Raw genomic sequence first — 20,554 nt, 5'->3', positions numbered from 1 at the left:
GGCTTTTTTAGATAGTTAATTCAACGATATGGTCACTTCCGATCTTTGATTGAGAAATTGTTGAGTTTTTATTTTAGGACATTTAATGCGGGCATGGGCCTCCAAGCGTGCTAAGAAGGCCAATTCTTTAAATAATTATATGTAGCGATGTACGCATTAAAACTTAGGAATGAATGTAGTTTACTTCTCAAGCGATTTTTTTTGTAAGTTTTAGTATTTTTTGCTCAACTTAGTAGGTTTTAAAATAACCCGACCATTTTGAAGTTTTTTGACCATAACTTACAAATTGAGTTAGAGCGATTTTTTTTAAGTAACATCAAATTAAGCATGCAAAACATACATTTTGAAGAAAAAAAAACTCTTAGGAGCTAAACTGCATTTATGCCAAACTTAAAGTTGTACCTTTAGAATTTAAACGCGATAATTTTGTGTACTGTCTTGTGAAAAGTCAGATCTATAAACTGTAACAAAGATTATTTAATTAATCATATTAATTAGATACAATAATTATTAATCAATGTGCCATTCATTCAGAGTATTTAAACTGAACCTGGGTTCTCATATGAGTAAATTAATATAGAAATAACATTTTCATTGTACTTATGTATCACTGTAAACTATTCCTACTCGCCACCCCCTTAAACAAGTTTCAGTTTCACCCCTGGATCATGCGTATATTATGTATTACGAGATGCGATACCACAAGACGCTTAGGGTTAGGCGTTAAGGTAATCACCAGTTATTACGTTGTTTTAGGTTTACAAGAATACTATGGATAGGAATAGAAAAATAATATTATAGATATGGAGGTGGACAGCCCAAAACAATGGTTTTCATAACATTTTGTTTCGCCGTGGTCTATTGAAATATTCGGAAAATTTAGCCCTAAATGTTTATCATTATATACAATTTTTGTACTTATGTCTAACTGAGTATAATGTACTATCAAATAAAAAAATTACTACCTATAATACCTACATACTTTATAATATTATTTATGATTATATTGTTGTACCTATATAATATAATAGATATGTATTTATAAATATAATATACATGGTACCTATAATGTATAGGTACCATATATAGGTAAAGGCTATACAGAGTGTTAATTTGGTAGGTACATAGAAACTTTAGAAAGGTCGACTTATTTTAAAATGAAGTGCAAACATTTTAGTTTTTTACTGTAATATATATTATTAGTCATATACTGCAGTCTTTTATCATGATTTACAAAATAAAAAAGGAGAAGTAGCCTACTTGAAGTAGGTATACCGTGCTGATGTACAGTAGGTGTCTAGTGACCTTGTCACTATACTTCGTCATCGAATAGGTCACTGCAGTAATCTGTAATGGATGTATCATGTATACAATTTGAATTCAATGACAATTGACAAGTGATTATATAGGAAGAACGATTCTGATTCGACAACTCTGTCAACCTATATTACGAACAACTAAGTATATTGTATTATATATTTAGGTATATTACAACTATAGTTATTTATTTTACTACGATATAGGCGTTAATGCGTTGTATGGTATTAGGTATCAGGCAATAGTCTAAAAGTTAAAATGAATCTAAAATTCAATATTTTTAAAATATATTTGCGTTTAGGTAGTAAAATATAATAACACACATACTTACCACAAGTTTCAAATCTCCGACAAATTATGTGGGAACTTGTATTAAATTGTCAAGCTTTTTTACCGAGACTAAAAATAACAGTATAAAAAAAATTCTAAAGTTTCAAATACGATATAATTAGCTTGAAATGTATATTAGTAAAATATTTTTAAAATGTCTTTATAAGTATGGAAAATGTGCACATTAAATTTATAAATTTAAACAACAATGGAATGTTTCAAGTTTCTACGATTAATATTTTAGTTCAATTACATTTTGAAAAAACTAAAATTGCTTAATGATAAATGTTTTACGAGGGACGTATGGGCATTCTGAAGAAGGGGGGCAAAACGGTGCAACTAACTCACTCCCTATAGGTTTTGAATTCCGTATATAATATCATTAATGTATAATATACATAATTTGTGTATTTTAGACTTATATAATATTATGGTATATAATATATTTAAGTTAAGAGTTTTCTTTAAAATAAAAGTTTATTTTAGATTCTAAGCAGAGCGATAAATGTATTGATTTTACTATGATGTGTGTTTTTTATTTTTAATTTTTGTGTCTGTCATCACCGCGGTTTGGGACAGTAACACTGCTTCGATTTTCTTCAACAGTATCTTGTTCGATAGGAAAGTAAATCTAGTTGTTGCATTCAGGTCAAAATTTAAAATTCCCAATAGTTTTCAAAGCGCCGGGAAATTTTTCTGCAACATTGGTTTTCGACAAAATCGATTTTGGTTTTTGGCGTGACTTTAAAACAAATTACCGTATAGACATGACATGTTCACTGATTGTTTATAATAGCATTTTCTATACACGATACAATGTATAATATATTAAATATTTTGACTTGTCTTAAGCTGTTTACAAACATTTTCAGTTTTCAATTTTTTTAGTTTTTTTTTCTATATTTGTCAATAATATTTTATTTGTTGGGTAAAAAAGCGTGAAAAATTAATTCAAAGTTACTGATATATTTTTATTATAGCAGTTGATAAATATAATACATGTTCACAATTTTTGTTCATAATTATTTAAAGTTTGAGTTTTCACTAAATTTATAAAGTTTAAAATGTAATAATATTATTTTGTGTTAAAAATGTATAAATTGTATAGCTAAGGATTGAAAATACAAGGTTCAACGTAAATAGGTTATATATAAATTACTTTATTCACAATAATATCATCAAAATATCATAGGCTGATACTGACCGTCTTCGCTAAGAATCGTTTTTCTTATACAATGATATTATTATATCATTGAATTCAAATTTAACACCATCCATTACAGTGACCTACTGTACAGCAGAGCAATACCCCGCTTGCCTGCATTTTTTTTAAAAATTATGTCTTCCTCTTAGAACTGTTATCGATTACTATCAAAACAACTTATGAGAAACCAGGTATGTTCAAACTATTTTATCGAGTGAACAATTTTTTTATTGACAATGATTTTGTCAAATATAGAAAAACTTGTGGGGAATTTTCTACTAAATTTTCTAAATATATTAGCGAATTTCTAATGCTAGACGATTATAAAAAATTATTGTGGATTCAATTTTTTTTGCAAAATTGCATTTTTAACAACTTTTTTTGGGACCTTGTATTACATTTTCAAGTTTTTTAATCGAGCAAAAAATTATTTATCGACTATAATATTTATTAAAAACGTCAAAATATTTCTTAAATGTATATAAAAAAAAAATTTTAAATGTCTGTAAACAGTTCAAAATGTGTCACAATATTTTGAAAGTCTTATAAAGTATAGAAAATTATAAAATAACCATTTGGTGTACATTTAAAGTATCTAGGGTTATTCGTTTTCGAATAACAATAAATTGATAAGAAAATAGTTCCAAACGCTCATACAAAATTTTAATTGATTTTCCGGTAGACATTTTTTTTTTGTAGACAAATACATTATGAGAAAAGTTGGCATAAATATTTTCAAATCTTAGATATTATAAAAAATATATCTCTTATGAACTTTCTAACTCTAGATAATTTGCAACATTTTCGTAATTTTTACGAATTTTGTCAAAATTCTAACTTCTGACCACGGTTTAAAATATAATGGTTGCGCGTTGACGTAATAATATTATTATGTTAAGATTAATGACAAAGTGACCGAGCAGTGATCTCATATGAAATTACCAACAGTTAAGGCCATCTAGCGTCGAATTCTATGTCTTAGTAAACTTTGCTCAGCTAAAAACAGTAATTGTATTTTACGATGTATTTTGATATTATGATTATTTACTGTATCTAAGATCTCATAGGTAGCCAAACTATTCATGACCACTAGATCACGTTAAGAGCTAGTGCATTTACATTAGCACCACGAACTAAGATATACAGGACTGGAAACGAATGTTGATAAGAGTTCATCTTAATATTATGATTGTGCGGGGGACGAGGGAATTTCGGTTCTAATCAACATTAGCGTTCAACTCTTGGCCGGCGGCCGCTATCCGAGTTTATAGTTATTATTATTTATTTAATGATTTCCCAATTATGCATTTATACCAAAAAGTTTTGAAAAATAGATTCGTGAAGGTCAAAAAATTACCATGGCAACTGGCAAGTAACAACCCAAACATAATATAATAAAAAATACATAATATATAGGTATATTAGGAGTAACGTGTAAAAAAATAATAAAATATTTGAGTGGTTCTTTTTTTTATTTTGGAATGTAGATAGGACGTAGGCATTATGATTTCAAAATATTATTGTAGAATAAAGATATTAACTATAATTTGTAATAATTTATTGTAAAATTGTATTTAATTGATAACATAATATCATGGAAATAAGACATAGGTAGCATTTATGAAATAAAAGATAGGTAGAACTTATTACTATAAAGCTATTATTTATAAAGTACCTATTATGTAGTAATAAGTTTTGATATTTTTTTTTTCTTGTAACTTTTTTTAGATTCTGAGCGAAGCGATGAATGTATTGATTTTACAATGATGTGTGTTTTTTTTTTTTATTTTTGTGTCTGTCATCACCTTTTAGGACAGTAATAGTGCTTGGATTTTCTTCAATAGTAACTTTTCTGATAGGAAAGTGAATCTAGTTGGTACTTTGAGGGGTCAAAAATAAATTTCCCAGTAATTTTCAAAAGCGACGTGAAAAACAAAAGAAAAATTAAGAAAAAACGGGAATTTTTACGCAAAATCAGTTTTTGAGAAAATCGATTTTGGTTTTTGGTGTAATTCTAAAACAAATGACCGTAGGGACATGAAATTTTGACTGAATGTTTATAATTGCATTTCCTATACAACATAACATTTTCCAAATATTTTGACTTATTTTGAGCCGTTTACGGACATTGTCAATTTCCATTTTTTTTAGTTTTTTTTTCTATAAATATCAATAAAATTTTATCTGTTGAGTAAAAAAGCTTGAAAATTTAATAGAAGGCTCCTAGGTTATTGTTTCAAAGGCAGACGAAAAAAATAAAAATCCTTAGTCACAGTTTTTATTTATAAGCATTTAAAGTTAAAATTTTGACAAAATATGGAAAAATCACGAAAAATAGCAAATTATTTTGAGTTGAGAATTCATAAAAAATTTTCTTTTTAAATCTAAGATTTGAAAATGTAATATAAGATTACTCATAAGTTTGTCTACCTTTATAAAAAAAAAAAATGTTTACAAGAAACTTAAATTAAATTTTTATGAGCGTCTGAAATTTATATTTTTACAACATTTGATATTCACTCGATTTCTCATGTAACAATTTTCTTATTTTATTGTAATTAAAAAACGAATGACTGTAGATACTTGAAAATTTCACTGAATGTTTATATTTGCATTTTCTATACACGATAAAATTTTGAAAATATTTTGACTCTTTTTGAGCTGTTTACGGACATTGTCAGTTTTCAATTTTTTTAGTTTTTTTTTTCTATAAATATCAATAAATTTTTATTTGTTGGGTAAAAAAGCGTGAAAATTTAATATAAGGCTACTGATATATCGTTCTATTAGCAGTTGAAAAATATTAAAAATACATAGGCACAATTTTTTTTTATAAGCATTTAAAGTTCAAATTTTGACAACATTTATCAAATTTATAATATATTAATTATTTTGTAGTTAAAAATGTATAAAATGTTTAACTTTTATGGCTAAGGATTGAAAATTTAAAACATGGCTCCACCGTAAATAGGTTATATATAAATTACTTTATTCACAATAATATCATCAAATATACTTGGTAATATCATAGGCTGACTGACCGTTTTCGCTCAGAATCGTTTTTCTTATACAATGATATTAAATCATTGAATTCAAATTTAACACCATCCATTACAGTGACCCACTTGTAACCTACTGTACAGCAGAGCGACATCCACTTATCCACCTTTTTTTTAATTGTTTGTTTTGTGACAAAGTAAACTGTTTCATTCTCATAGTGATGTTGTATTGGAAAATATTTTATATTAGTCATTTTTTCAGTTTTATGATCACTACGAGGAAATGTCAGTAAATCACCATGTTCTTCAAGAACATGATCAATTGTTTTGTTAAAAACGTCTGAATCTGTACTATGTTTGACACAACCTTCCTCTATGGCTGATATTAGTTGGAAAAAGTTGTGATTTAGATATATCTTGTAGGTAACCTCTTGTTTCCAAATTAGTAAATGCGGCTTCAGGTTGTTTTACATCCAAGTCATTTCCTAGATTTCAATATTAGTAAATTATACCTATATGTTTTACCAACAATAAATATTAAGTAAAATAAAACATAAAGCTACCTTTTAAAGCATTCAGACATACTTTATAGTTTGTGTGTATTAGTATTTGCTTACATAAATAACCACATATATAATAAATCAGAAATTCTTTCGCTGCTGCTTTAGTCTGTACCTATGCAGTAACATTATGGTCTTCAAATGCAACATCTACATTTGAATTCCAATTATTTTCGGTGACCATACTACCTATTTAATCAATTTTTTCTTGTCTTTCTGATGGTTCAGATTTAAATATTTCTTTTATGTCTCCTAATTCCTATTGTTAGTTTTGGTGTTGACGAATCTAAAATTAGACAATTGCCAGTTTTGGGGGGCTTAAGTATTGAATAAACCGAAAGTAATTTATAAACTTGTAGAAATGTTATAGTGGTAGGATGATCATTTGGACCATTGGCTTTCCGAATAGAACCAAAAACATTTTTTAATTCATTTTAATATTCTGGAGAAAAAAAAATGATAAAAAAAGGGGAATATTTGGATTTTGGATTTTTTAAAGTAAATAATGAAATTTTTTATTTTTAATTTTGTGAAAGACAATTTATTACACAATACCTTGCCATAGTCCATAATTGTGTGTATTTTAAGAATTCAAAAGTCTCTTAAAAAAGTTGAACATCAAGTCACCCAAGTCAAGATCAAACATAGACACAATTATTATGAAATATAATTATATATATATAATTATATATATTATATAATTATATATTTTACGAAGCATAAAAAAGGCGGGAAATTAAGCTCCTGTTAATGTTAATTAGCATACCGATTTATTAATTTCTCGTTTTAGATACCTAGTTAGCGCAAATGTTGACAAGAATTCGAAGCCCCCGTACCCCGCTCATTGTATACATTAAGGAGGATTTACCTCTCACACCATCTAACCTTATCGTTTCCAGTCCTGTACATCTTAGTTCGTGGTAAGCACTTTCTCCTGCCACCATTTATCGTTCGACCATCAGTTCCATCTTTATAAAGACCTACCCAGAGGTCACGTACGGCCTTCGAGGATAATGATGCCCACTGCCCCGACATTTGTAGGTTTTCTTTGGAAATTTTTTTTTCTTTTAAAAGGGGCCCCTCAAACCAGAGAGTAAAAACGGCTTATAAACCGGTTTTAAAAACCGGTAACCCGATAAAAATCGAAACCATTTTCAGACATGAAACCCGGAACCCGAAAAAAATCGAGACAGTTTTCAAACACGAAAATCGAAACCCGGAAAAAATCGTAACCGTTTTCAGATACGAAACTTATTCAGAAAAATCTTGAAACCATTTTTGAACACTAAGACCAGTACTCACAAAAAAACCTACTACATACGTACTAGTGTACTAGTTACTACAAATGGATTACCCATTTACCATTTTTAATAAGTTAATGTTTACTACATCTCTATTTTATAAGAAGTTGTTTAAGAGAACGTGATAACTGTATGTTCTGTCTCCGTCTTACAAGTGCGTAACATACCAAATTTTACACTCGGCAGAACACGTGTAGCTCTGTTAGTTAAAAAAATAGAGTGAATTGACTTCTTATAAGATTTAAAGATAAGATTATTATCTAGACAATCTCATCGGATTTTTATTATATTTTAATTTTAAAGCGAGTTATAAGTATTTTAAGATGTAAAAATAATTTACAATTTTAAAATAAGTCACAAACAATCGATGAAATTTAAAATATTAAAAGCTAACTTATAATTTTGTATAGTTATGCCCGTATAAGATCTAGATTGAATAAAAAAGATAAAATACTTAACGTACATATAATTATTAATTCCTACATATATATTTATTATAGACTATAATAGTGCCTAAAAGTTTCAAATTTAGGGATGAAATGCCCAATATTGTAACCATCAGTGTCGCCGAACACCGCGCGTATCAACTGGGAAAAATTCCCCAGAACTATTTATGATTGGATCAGATGGGTGAGTGTGAATATAAGTGATCAGTCATTAGTGGTATTTAATTGAAAAATAATAGTAAGTGTTAAGAAAGTGTAAAGAATAGGCAATAATAGTATGAGTATGGCACCAGGAAGTATATCACGATTATAATGCACTATTCGAGAGTAGCTAAAAATGTTTTTAAGTAAGTGGGTCGTGGGTCTTACCTCTAATACCAGAATTTTTTCCCCAGAACATGAAATATAGATCGGCACCACTGGTGACCATATTTAAATTGGTAATTTAGGTTCTCTATTAGTACCTAAAACGGGTGGTTAATAAAATAGTTAATGATGAATAATAAATAAATAATACAATTTTCTGGGAAAATTTGCGCGCGATGTTTTGAAACATTGTAGAAACATTGTGGAAACATTGTAAAAAATATTGAACGCCAACTATCAGAATATGTGTATTATGGACGGATGATCGTGATGACTGAACGATGACCATCGAACGAGCAGCTACTGCCACTGCCGAGCGAGCCGTCGATGCCGAAGAAGGAAAAGCGACTATCACCGTCCTGCGACCCTGCTACCTAGTGAGTCCGATGGATGATGCTCAAGCCCGACCCGGAAAAAAAATTCATCCCAAGGTCGGTCAACCCAATCTGTAATTATAACGAATTGATCGTTTCGCATTGGCGCAAATAGGGGGGGGGGACTAAGTCCCCCCAAATGTCGGTCAAGTCCCCCCAGTTCAAAATCTAGTAATTAGTATTTTTATATTTAATCTAGTAATTTTTATATTCTGTGGTACTAGACTACTAGCAATATGGTATATGGGGAGCCTATGGGGCTTGAGTCCCTCCAAAAAATTTAACCGATTTGCGCCTATATGTCGTTTCGTATTAATTTTCATACCATTATTTGTTATCTTTATTTATTTATATTATAGTTTTTGTTTATTGGTTTATTGTGTTAATTTGCGTTCAAGAATATTAAAAAATCGAAACATAAACCGTATTTCTTAAGTAGGTACATTTACCTACTATATTATTAAACAGTTCTTAAATAGTTTAATATACGATATTACAATTTATTATTTTTGGGACTTGGGAAAATGGAAATTTTGAATTAATTTTGCACTTAGAAGTCTTGAGAGATTTAGAGGAAGCTGAAATTAGAGCTGTAGGTAGGCAATATTAGCCTAGGCAATATTATAATGCCCGAAATGTTATGGAAGGTTGGTTTGTGTAATAATAATAAATAACCTATAGTATTTATAGCCTTCTTAGTTCATGCCTACTTAATTACATTATACATTTATACTCATTATAATTTATTATATTTTTAAAAGTATCTGACCACCAGTTTCTAAAAAAAGTTTAGAGTTTAAACTCAGTAAGGCTTTGGTTCAGGAATTAATAGATGTATTTAACAGAGTTTTGTACTATAATCCAGAACGAGCTTCAAAAATCATAGTGTCGTGTTGTATTCTTCATAATATCTGTATCAATGAAAATTTGCATGTTCCTCAGAGAGGTGATCCTCTAGACATTGATCTTGGTATATATGGTGTCCTTGTCCTTGAATTAAATCCTACAGTTAACTTGCTGCAGGTCGTAGAGTACATCAACTTTTGACTAGTTTCTATTTTACTTGATAGAAAAATCTTTTGTTTTCATTCATAATTTTATAATTAAAATATAAATTAATTAACATTATTAGGTACAATAAACCAACATTGAAGTATAAAGCATTTATAGTTACATGTTAATTGTTATTAGTTTTAGAACTCAGGCAGATAATAATTTAAAATAATATTCATCCACCAATAAATTTAATATGTAATAAACATTAGCAAATACAAAAGTTTTCAACTTGTATTGGCTTTATAGTTAAAAAATCAAAGTATAACTTAAATGATATATTAAAATAGTAAAATTTTAAAGTTTGAAATCTAAATCACAACACAAATAATACATCCATCCAAGAAATTCACACAGCTTAACTGAATTTGCTAATTATTTATATACATTATACAACATACACTTTATATTGAATATAACATTAATATACAACACGCAACATTTAATCAACAAACAATTTTAAGGCATTTATGTTTTATACTTTGAATAATATATACTTATTTTTTAAAATATCAATATTTTTTTAAATTAATTAATTTTGAACGTTATAACTTTTTTCAAAATTTTATTTTTAGGAATTTCTTGACATGAGTTAATTTACGAATTTACGTGGCTTTACAGGCCACTCAAAGCATCATTAAATTTATACGATGACCTTTTGACTTACAAAAGTGGTTAGTTTATACTTTGTAACTCAAAAATGAATAGGTAATTGAAGATACTTAACATTTTCACCAAGTATTTATTTTACCATTGTCTCTGTACATGATAAAATTATGAAAAATATTTTGATTGTTTTTAAGCTATTTATAGGAATAAGAAACTAAGAATAAATACTATATTGTACTATTTTTAATTTATTCAACACTAACCATATTAGGTAATCATTTATATTGCAAATACTTACTTTAAAAATACTCGAAGAAAAGAATTGCATTGCAGAGACAAAATCTTAATTATTTGTATATTAACTTAAGCTAACTTTAACTAATTTAAGCTATTCATTTATTAATTTTAAGAGTTGTACAGTAATATTGTATTTAGTATTTACATAATTTATTACTACGCAATTTTGTTTTGTTTAAATTATTCTATTTCCAATAATGTAAGGATAAAAAGTGGTATTATTATAATTATTGAAAAATGTGAAATCAATTGCTTATTATCGATGGTAAATTTTCAGTTCGATTTAGATAGGTAGTTATAACAACAACTATTGTAGAGCCACTATCAAATATTTTTACAGAGTACAGAAGTTTCCCAACTATTTAATCTTTTGTATGTCATAAGTCATGATGGAATATGACATGCATTTTATATTTTGTCTCTCACGGAAACGCTACCTGCTATATTATTCTTGTTTGAAAAATATAATATTAGATATATAATCAATATGGGAATATGATTAACTTTAAAAAACTAGTTAAACAAGTACTTATTATTTTCAAATTTTAGGAATTTAAAAAACGTATAATATCATAACTTTAGGCTATCGGTCTCCAATCTTAAACACTTAAACAATTAATTAATAACACATTGTTATACTATTGTTATACTGTCCATTTAGCATGTTATTGCATTTATACTGTCTTCATGCCTCCATGTACAAGCTACACGTAGCAATGTAAGTACACTAGTCACTAATGATATTAATAAATTATTAATTACTACGCGCTCACATCACCTACTCTTAATTTTGATTATAATTTATATTAAAAATTGAAATTGAATATCTTAAAAACCTACTCCGTGCCCCTTACACATTAAAAATCCTAGTCAAAATTATTTATTTGATATCTATTTACTAAATAGTATAAAAACCAATCCAAAAGAAAACTTCTCTATTAAAATAGGTTATAAAATATAATAGCTGTACAACATAGTATTTGTTAAAATAGTAAGTTACACATATTGTACCACTTTGACAACACCAATGAATTAGTGTGAAATACAGGGATATTCAAGAATTTGTTCAATTACAAATTGATAGCGCTCAGCAACAGTAAATTAGTAATTACAAGTAAACGACAAACGTACTTTTACAGTAATGTAAAAATAAGGTAATCGTGTTTATTTTTGTTATCTTTCATTAACAATAAACGTATCTTAATTGTGAATGTATGTAATCAAGTTGTTAGTGTAGAGACAGACAATTATAAAAATACTGTATTTTGAATACCGTATTGATGTGTTTAGGACAGTTAGTGCATCATACTAAACATTTGTAACACTCTATATTATAACTTAATTGTTTCAAGAATATTTTCTACATTTTTGTATTAATATATTAATTTATGTTTCAACGAATTTTTGAAAACAAATTAAGACTTGATTATCTCTATGTAATGTACTTAAAAATTTGGGATAAGCAAAATAAATTATCTTTTACAATTGAGTAATGAATGAAATTTCTTAAAATACAAAAAAAGTACTGAAAAACTTTAAGGTAATTATGCAAATTGCAAAATGAACAAAACAACACATATATTTTGTAAATGATTTCTATGTCATTATTTTATCAAGTAATAAAAATATTACTTTGAGCAAAGTTTATATGCAAGTATATTAACTTAAGAGCATTGTGGAATTTGTTTAACAATAAGATAAAATAATTTATAAATAACATTTGAATATATCACTTCAAGGACAAAAAACACTTTAACGGTTGGAAAAATATTCTAAAATTTATATCTAATTAAATATTTTGAATCTTTGAAAGATGCTCGTCATGTATGCATACTGCAAGTTTGTCTAAGTTCTATATACATTTTATAAAAATTTAATGAACTTGACCTAACATGGACTTATCTGGTTTTTTCCCCACAATTTTCAAATTTGTATTTGCATGCAAAATTAATTATTTAAGTATTAAATAAAAGAAAACTAGTTTTGGCATTAATCAAGTTGTAGAATGTATACATACTACTTATATTTACTTTTTATGATGAAATGGAATAGATGGTTTCTAGCAAAAACCAGATAAGTCCGGACTTATCTAATTCTTGCACCCAAACACGAAAACCAGATAAGTCAATTTACTCTAAAAACTATACTTCTATGTAACGAACTAATCTGGTTGTTGCACCCACTTATGGAGAATTTTTTTTTTTTTTTATTCGATAAAAAGTGCATTTGTGAAAAACATGGACTAATTTGATTATTTCAGCAAGCCCTTCAAATGCATAAAAAAAGCATTTTTCAAATGGATGGAAAAGTAACTAGTGCTTACATTTTCCTGTGTTTATAGATACATATTGCAATACAAATAGTAAATGTTTCAAAATTTATAATTATATAGGTATTATAACAACGATAGAATTTGGTAACTACAATGAGATACAAAACTAAAAAAATATTATTCTCTAATCACTAAACAAACAACTAATTAAAACAAGATAAAGAAAGAAATAATAAAAAGTATTATATACATTAATCTTAAGTATAAAATAAAACGCTAAATAAAAGCACCACAGAGACTGTTGAATAGTCTATACCCTATATTTTTCTGGTACCTATCTGTTTTAAATCTAAAACAAAGATAACATAAATATTATAGGTACCTACAATAAAAGAGTTTTGCTCATTTATAAATTAATAATTATCAGGTTATGACAAATCAAAATATTTCTAGTTAGAAATAAGATTATCAACTATTGCTCAGGAATCATTAGGCTGGGTGATGAAAAACTATAAGGAAGAAACTCTTTTTTAGATAAATCATCTGATATTTCGGAATCATCTTCAGAATCAAATTCATCCAAGTGTCCGATACCTGTTCGGCCCAAAAGATCTGCAAATAAATACAAATATAAAATACTAATTAACAAAAATAAAATAATTTTGAAATGATTAATTATTTACCATTTGGTTCACTTCTATAAACTTCAGGTCCATATATATGTCGCCATGACATTGAAAACACAAAAAATACAAAAAGGAGATTTGATCCGATTCCTAGACAAGCCGATACTATCGGCCAATGAAACATGAGGTATCGTAAACCACCCAGGTTAGCAATGATGTTTATCTTGGCAGAATAAATTTGAATATCATGATTTAACATCTCGAAGTAAATGTCCGTAACTGGATGTAACTAATATATAAAATGTATAATATAATAAAATAAAATATTAATTCAAAACTAAGCCAAAAAAATGTATAAGTACTTGATCTTCCTCAAAATCTGTATACATTTCTAACTGGATTAATTGTTTTTCTGCGGATAATCCTGTCAGGTAAAATGGTACCATAAACAATGTATGAACCGCACGATACAGTTGGCTCATGTACCTTAATCTACTAGATCGACAGGAAGACGATACAAGATAGCCAAATTTGTCACTCAAACGAACACAGAGCATAAACATTCCTTAAATAAAATGAAGCCAATATTTAATTATTTTGTAATTATTCAAGGGGAAGGATTATCCCATTAAAAAGGATAAAATATTAAAATATATTTTTAAAAAAAGTATATTAGTTTTCACAGTCAACTCACCAATTTCTTCATTAACCGGTGATTCTGGAAGCTCAACGTAAACCGTAATTTTGTATTTTTGACCAATCATTAATAACTGGTGGCTTTTGGTTAACTGAACATGTGCTGAAGGGTAATCACATAAACCTTTATTGCTGTAACAGGATCTGAAATCAAAATTATATACAAATTATTTAAAATCTAAGCCCTATAGAAATGTAATTACATTTTTAATTAATGTACGTAAATATCGAGGAAAATATAAAAAAAAAAATAATAGATAAAATACATATTATTATCTATATGTCATGTTTTTCGTTAAAAAATTAATTTAAAATGTATAATGCTGATATAACTTTCTATAATAACAACAATTATATTTGTATTTAACTTATAATTGAGATTTTATAATATTATATTGCAAATTGTGGTACAATATAAAATAGTGTTTCAAAAGTATTCAAATATTAAAAGTGTACCTACCTAATTCTATTCATTGTGATTAATATTATATCTTAAATGAGACTTAATTAATTAATTAACTAACTTAATTCAGACCAGTTATAAGATAAAAACATAATGTACTGGACAATAATAATACAATTATTTGGGCAGCACCTATTTTGTACACAGACTACAAGTTAGGTATTTACAATTTGTAAACAATTGACAAACACTTAGCCATTTGACACTAAGACGTTTAATGTTAATTAAACTTTGCATCACGGAGATTTTCTCCAACCTATCATTGTAGAGGAGGGCAAGCTGTTTGGATGATTTTGGCCATTTGGGTAGTTACCATTCTTTTTCTATTAGCAATTTAAGTAGATTATCAGTTATGTAAAGAAGCAGACAGCTAATAAATAGTATGCTCCTATGTATGCACATTTCACAATAAGAAAGACAAGATATTATAAATCAATACTCACTTGAATTGCATGTGAATCGGACGGCTGAACATGAGAGAAGGCATGTACGCATAATAGAATGCTATGTACAGAAATATGGACACCCATACGATGGTAACGATAATCATTGAGAATAATCCACCCTTGTACGTTGTGTCCAGCAAACAGTTAACAGCGTCTGAAGCCATATCTACTGTTTTGTCGACCTTCTCGTCGACAATTCTCTTTAACCCAAACATTTTCATCGTATCCGACGGGTTTGTAATCTATTATTCTAACTTTTGGTTATAACTTATGATTGCAATAGGTAAAAAAATCAACAAGTTGTACGTACTCTATCGCGTTCACACCACACGTAGTTATTACTATTGTAATAGTGTTATTTATTATATTATGGAGTCTACATAATTGATGACGGTTGGGTAACTTAAAACGATATCGGTAGGTAATTAATGGTAATAAATAATAAGGCTTGATGAGCGATGAATGATGATAAGCATTAAACACTATTATTCCGACTAAAATAATGAAAAACGACCGGTTTAAAAAAAAATTGATAACGACTCGACAGTCGGCGGCAGCAAGACGTATCGGAGATCACGGCTGCCGTGCTAGTGTGTGTGCGTTAGCCATAGAGTAGTTAGTGTGTGAGAATAAGGCCACGATAAAGGTTAATAAACGGAAGGTATAGATCAAAACGATAGCAATAAAATCGGTGCTTCCGAATATTGCTTGCGAAAATCATTATCTACGTCGAATTGCGTGCGTAGTTTTTTCGTGACGGAACCAATTTTCGTGCGGATTAGTCTACCGACTAACCAAGTTAGTTCGGTAAGATTTCAAAAAATTGATTTAAAATTCAGTGAATTTGTACTTTATTACATAATATTATACATATTAAAAACAAATAAATGGATTATGTTGTACATAATAATAATGAATTATAGGTATATATTATGTGTGTATTAGATATTTTTTTTATATTTTAAATAGTTATTGTTGAATTATTTAAATGTTTATAATTATATAATATAATGAAATAGATGTTTCATGTAGGTAAGTATAGTATAAATTGTATAGGTACGATTGAAAGTAATAGGTTTTTGTTGTGCGTCGAGTATCACCTTTTGGTATACCCGTAAATTAAAGTCAAAAATCAGTCAAAAATATTGAATTCAATTAAAAAAATACCTATAGGTACAAAAAATCAAAAAAAAACAAAAATTAAACTGGCAGTTTTAAAACTTCAGTTCGTACATTATTCAAAACTTCTAAAAATACGGAAATGTTTGGATACGAAGAGTAGAACATATTTTTTGGTTTAAATGAAAATGATAGTTCGAAAAAAATTTTAAATATTTTTCTATTTCTTTTTTCTCAAACCTTTACGCACCCAATTCAGACCTATCCCGAAAAATACTCGCACGCAACTCTACTCTCAGCTCTGTAAACAAATAAACTGCGCAGTGCGCACGCAATTCGGATGCAGCCAATAAATTAATAATAATACAACAGCTAATAAATATTTTAATCATTATAGGTGCCAGGTGGTCTGCACTTTGCACTGTATAACAATAATTATTATTTATGATAAGACATTAAGATCATCGGCCGTTGTAATAATATTAATTATAATTTATAATGTATAATATTGCGTCAATACTCGTAATAGTAAAGTTAACACTACCTACTTGATATTTTAGTTTACCTACTATTGTAGTTGCTCGCGCCCAATACCCAGTGTTCGAATAATTGGAAAAAATTTAAAAATTAATAAGATACATTCAACTATATACTAATAACATATATAATCGACAAATGTTTATATTTCATAAAATAAAGCTAACATTGTATAATTAAGATCAATTCAAAAATGTAAAGTGCGATCAATACTGTTATTTAACAAAGAAACCAATTTTTTAGTTTTGTTAAACACGAAAATATCTATTAGGACAATATAAATAATGATTAAAATTACTATAATAATTAAAATTTAAATAATTTGAAGCTATTTGCCAAATTTTGTAATGATCTGTAGTTGCTTGGATTTGACCACAGTTCATCAATTTCCTAATGGTAGTGTAAACAATAATTATAAATTCATAACTTAACTAGGACCTATACTTCCCTTAAAGTATAATATGAATGTATTAAATACTCTGCTGTGGCCTGTGGGGTATCAAGACGTCTGATGTATAGTCATGTAGTAGCCAGCAGGCACGTTAATGAAACATTTGCATTATAAGTTTTATCATAATTCATAATAGGTGCCCTATGTGCATATATATTATGGAGGACTGGACAGTCCTATAACCTTCGATAAAACTATACAAGTATATTATAGGTACAATTACTATTTACTACAAATTATAATATTGTCTCTGTAACAGTATGTACAGTTATGGAAAGTACCTATCGAGTTTTATAGGTACCTACATAAAAATATACTAAATTTTTCATTAAAAGATATACCTACATTAAACAGATATTATTAAACGATTAAAGATTAATCATTTTTAATAATATTTAATAGAAACAGTAGTATTTACTATTTAATATAGACATATTTTTATATTTATTACTGTTGTAAAGATTAGTGTTGATATTATCTCGCTGGTCCTATATATACGCGACTCGTATACTCGGTGTATATTATTTGTCTATCATTTTGTTTTAAAATTAAATACCTCCTATACGAATTACGAGGTATCTGTATTCTGTATGTCTGTATCAGTACGATTGTAGCAAGTCGTATATGACCTACTACTATAAGTACTAGTAAATAATCGATAAAATAATTTAATATCCTGTTTTAATATTATTGATATACATAATTTATTAATATTTAATTGTATAAACTATAATCCCAATAATAATTATTAAATCCATCTTGAATCTTGAATTTTAAACATAGAATATATTATATAACCATAGACTTACTTATACAGTTATATATACCTACCTATATGGACTGCGCGTCCCGCATACCCAACTATGGTTGCCAAGTGCCGATATTGTTAAAAAGAGATAGTAAATATATGTGTAATCAGAGGCGGTTTGACTATTTTCAGTTGGTAGTTCAACAATAGTTAACCAAAAAGTCATATTAGATACAAGAACTTACATAATTTTTATAACTTTTTTGAACAATTATTATTTATTTTAAGACATGCTTAATAATTGTGATGATATGATAAATTAAGTAACCAAGTGAACGAGTCGACATTACAAACCTAGATATAAAACAAAATTAGTTTTATCTAGCGCAATGTAAATCGGCGCAACTATAACTTTTTTTTATAGGGTCTATTGTTTACTAGAGTTTAGCATAGACCCCCTAACAGTTAGGGCCTAACTAATACACCGGCTGGCTACTAACAATACACAAAAATATAAAAAAAATTTATAAAAAATAAATATATAAAAAATCATATAAGGCTAGGTAGTGAATTAAAACATTTTAATTATAAAATTATAAATAGTTATATAGGTACCTCGACACAGTTTTAATCAACTTTCACTCGAATTACAAAATGTACATATAAAATAATATAAAATCAAAACTTATTTTCTATTAGTTGCTGAAATGTATCATTAATTATTTTTGTGTTAAGACTATTAGTTACATCTCTTTTGATATTCAATAATAATAAATTTGAAAATCGTTCTTGTCTCATTGTTGTTCTTTTGACAAACTTTTAACGCCGCATTGAAGATAATGAACGTTTGCAGGTTGCGCAACTAACAGGTCTAGTAAAAGCTACTCATAGCAATTTATATACACTTGAGTACACATTTTCAGTACCTAACTATATGTACTTCTCAAAGCTGGGCAGTAACTAGTTAAAAATTTAAAAGTTAAGTTAATAGTTACTTTTTTTGATAACTTAAAAACTTAAAAATGATAGAACTAAGAACTAACTAGTTAAAAAAAATAGAATGTAGAAAATAACTTAGTTAGTAACTAAGTTATTTCTTTTTATAAATAATTGTAACTGAACTTAGTTATTTTGTTTAAAATTAAAGTTATTTGTAAAAAGTTGTTTACAAAAATTTTCTTATTATGATTTATGAACTGTATATTATTTGCATTGATATTTCTGAGATCGCCATGATTAATGAAGTCATTTTGTCATTTTGAACACTTTTATCAATTCTAATAGTTTGATTGCTACTTTTAATAAACTGATGAGATTAGGACTGTTAAAATATTTTTGAAGTAACATTTTATATTTTATATTTTAATGTGAACTGTAAATATTTTCTTTTTTTTATCAATATTTTAAACATTTTCCTTCAAATTCAAAAAAGAAACATTTATATTAGACAACATTTAAAACTGAAAATAATTATTAACTTGACAAGATTGCTTTATAGCAGAACTAGCAGCAGTAGATTAATTTATATTTATTGAGTAGAATATGATTAAATAGGTATTATATTATGCTATATTCTATTCTATATTTCTATTGTGTTTTTAAGAAAACAAATGGAAAACAATCATATTTCAAGATTCAACTACTATTTAATTGTTTTTTAATAAATAAATACTAATATTTCAATTATTCTGCAATTATATAATTTTGATCTGTATGTAAGGTAACAGCTATAACAATAATCTAAAACAGTTGTATAATTTATAAAATAATATAGTCTGTGCATTTGTAATCAATTTGTTTTACTTTATACCAAAACCAGTTATATTCCTAAGATGAGATAAAAAAAACGTTTATGAGTAAGTTAAAGGTTTTAAAAAAATAAAAAGTAACTTAAATTTTAACTTAACTTAGTTATTATTTTCATAAAAATTTGAAACTTAACTTAGTTACTCAAATTCAGTAACTTTTAAAACTAACTTTGACTTAGCTTAGTTATTTTTTATTTTAGGATAACTTAACTTTAACTAGTTAAAAAAATTGGTTAACTTGCCCAGCTTTGGTACTTGTTTAATATCATCAATATCAACATTTTAGATTCTGAGCGAAGCGATGAATGTATTGACTTTACAATGATGTGTGTTTTATTTTTATTTTTTTTTTATTTTTTTTTTTTTTTGTGTCTGTCATCACGTTTTAGGACAGTAAAAGTGCTTGGATTTTCTTCAATAGTAACTTTTCTGATAGGAAAGTGAATCTAGTTGGTACTTTGTGGGGTCAAAAGTAAAAATTTCCCAGTAGTTTTCACAAGCGACGTGAAAAACAAAAGAAAAATTAAGGAAA

General features: G+C 27.3%; 1 protein-coding gene across 1 annotated transcript; it reads right to left on the bottom strand.

Annotated features, from left to right (window-relative positions):
• Positions 1–13,219: 13,219 nt before the first annotated feature.
• On the bottom strand, positions 13,220–15,974 carry LOC132936899 (seipin). The gene is made up of 5 exons (XM_061003702.1): positions 15,357–15,974; positions 14,449–14,594; positions 14,117–14,319; positions 13,812–14,043; positions 13,220–13,740 (listed from the first exon to the last, which is right to left on the bottom strand). Exons 1-5 carry the CDS (start codon positions 15,578–15,580, stop codon positions 13,601–13,603), a joined length of 945 nt encoding a protein of 314 aa, XP_060859685.1. The 5' UTR covers positions 15,581–15,974; the 3' UTR covers positions 13,220–13,600.
• Between the last annotated feature and the right edge of the window lie 4,580 nt (positions 15,975–20,554).

The sequence above is a fragment of the Metopolophium dirhodum genome, chromosome 1 (genome assembly GCF_019925205.1).
Source record: "Metopolophium dirhodum isolate CAU chromosome 1, ASM1992520v1, whole genome shotgun sequence".
Taxonomy (NCBI): Eukaryota; Metazoa; Arthropoda; class Insecta; order Hemiptera; family Aphididae; genus Metopolophium; species Metopolophium dirhodum.
The sequence above is the reverse complement of the archived record's forward strand: the minus strand, read 5'-3'. Positions and strand labels throughout refer to the sequence as shown.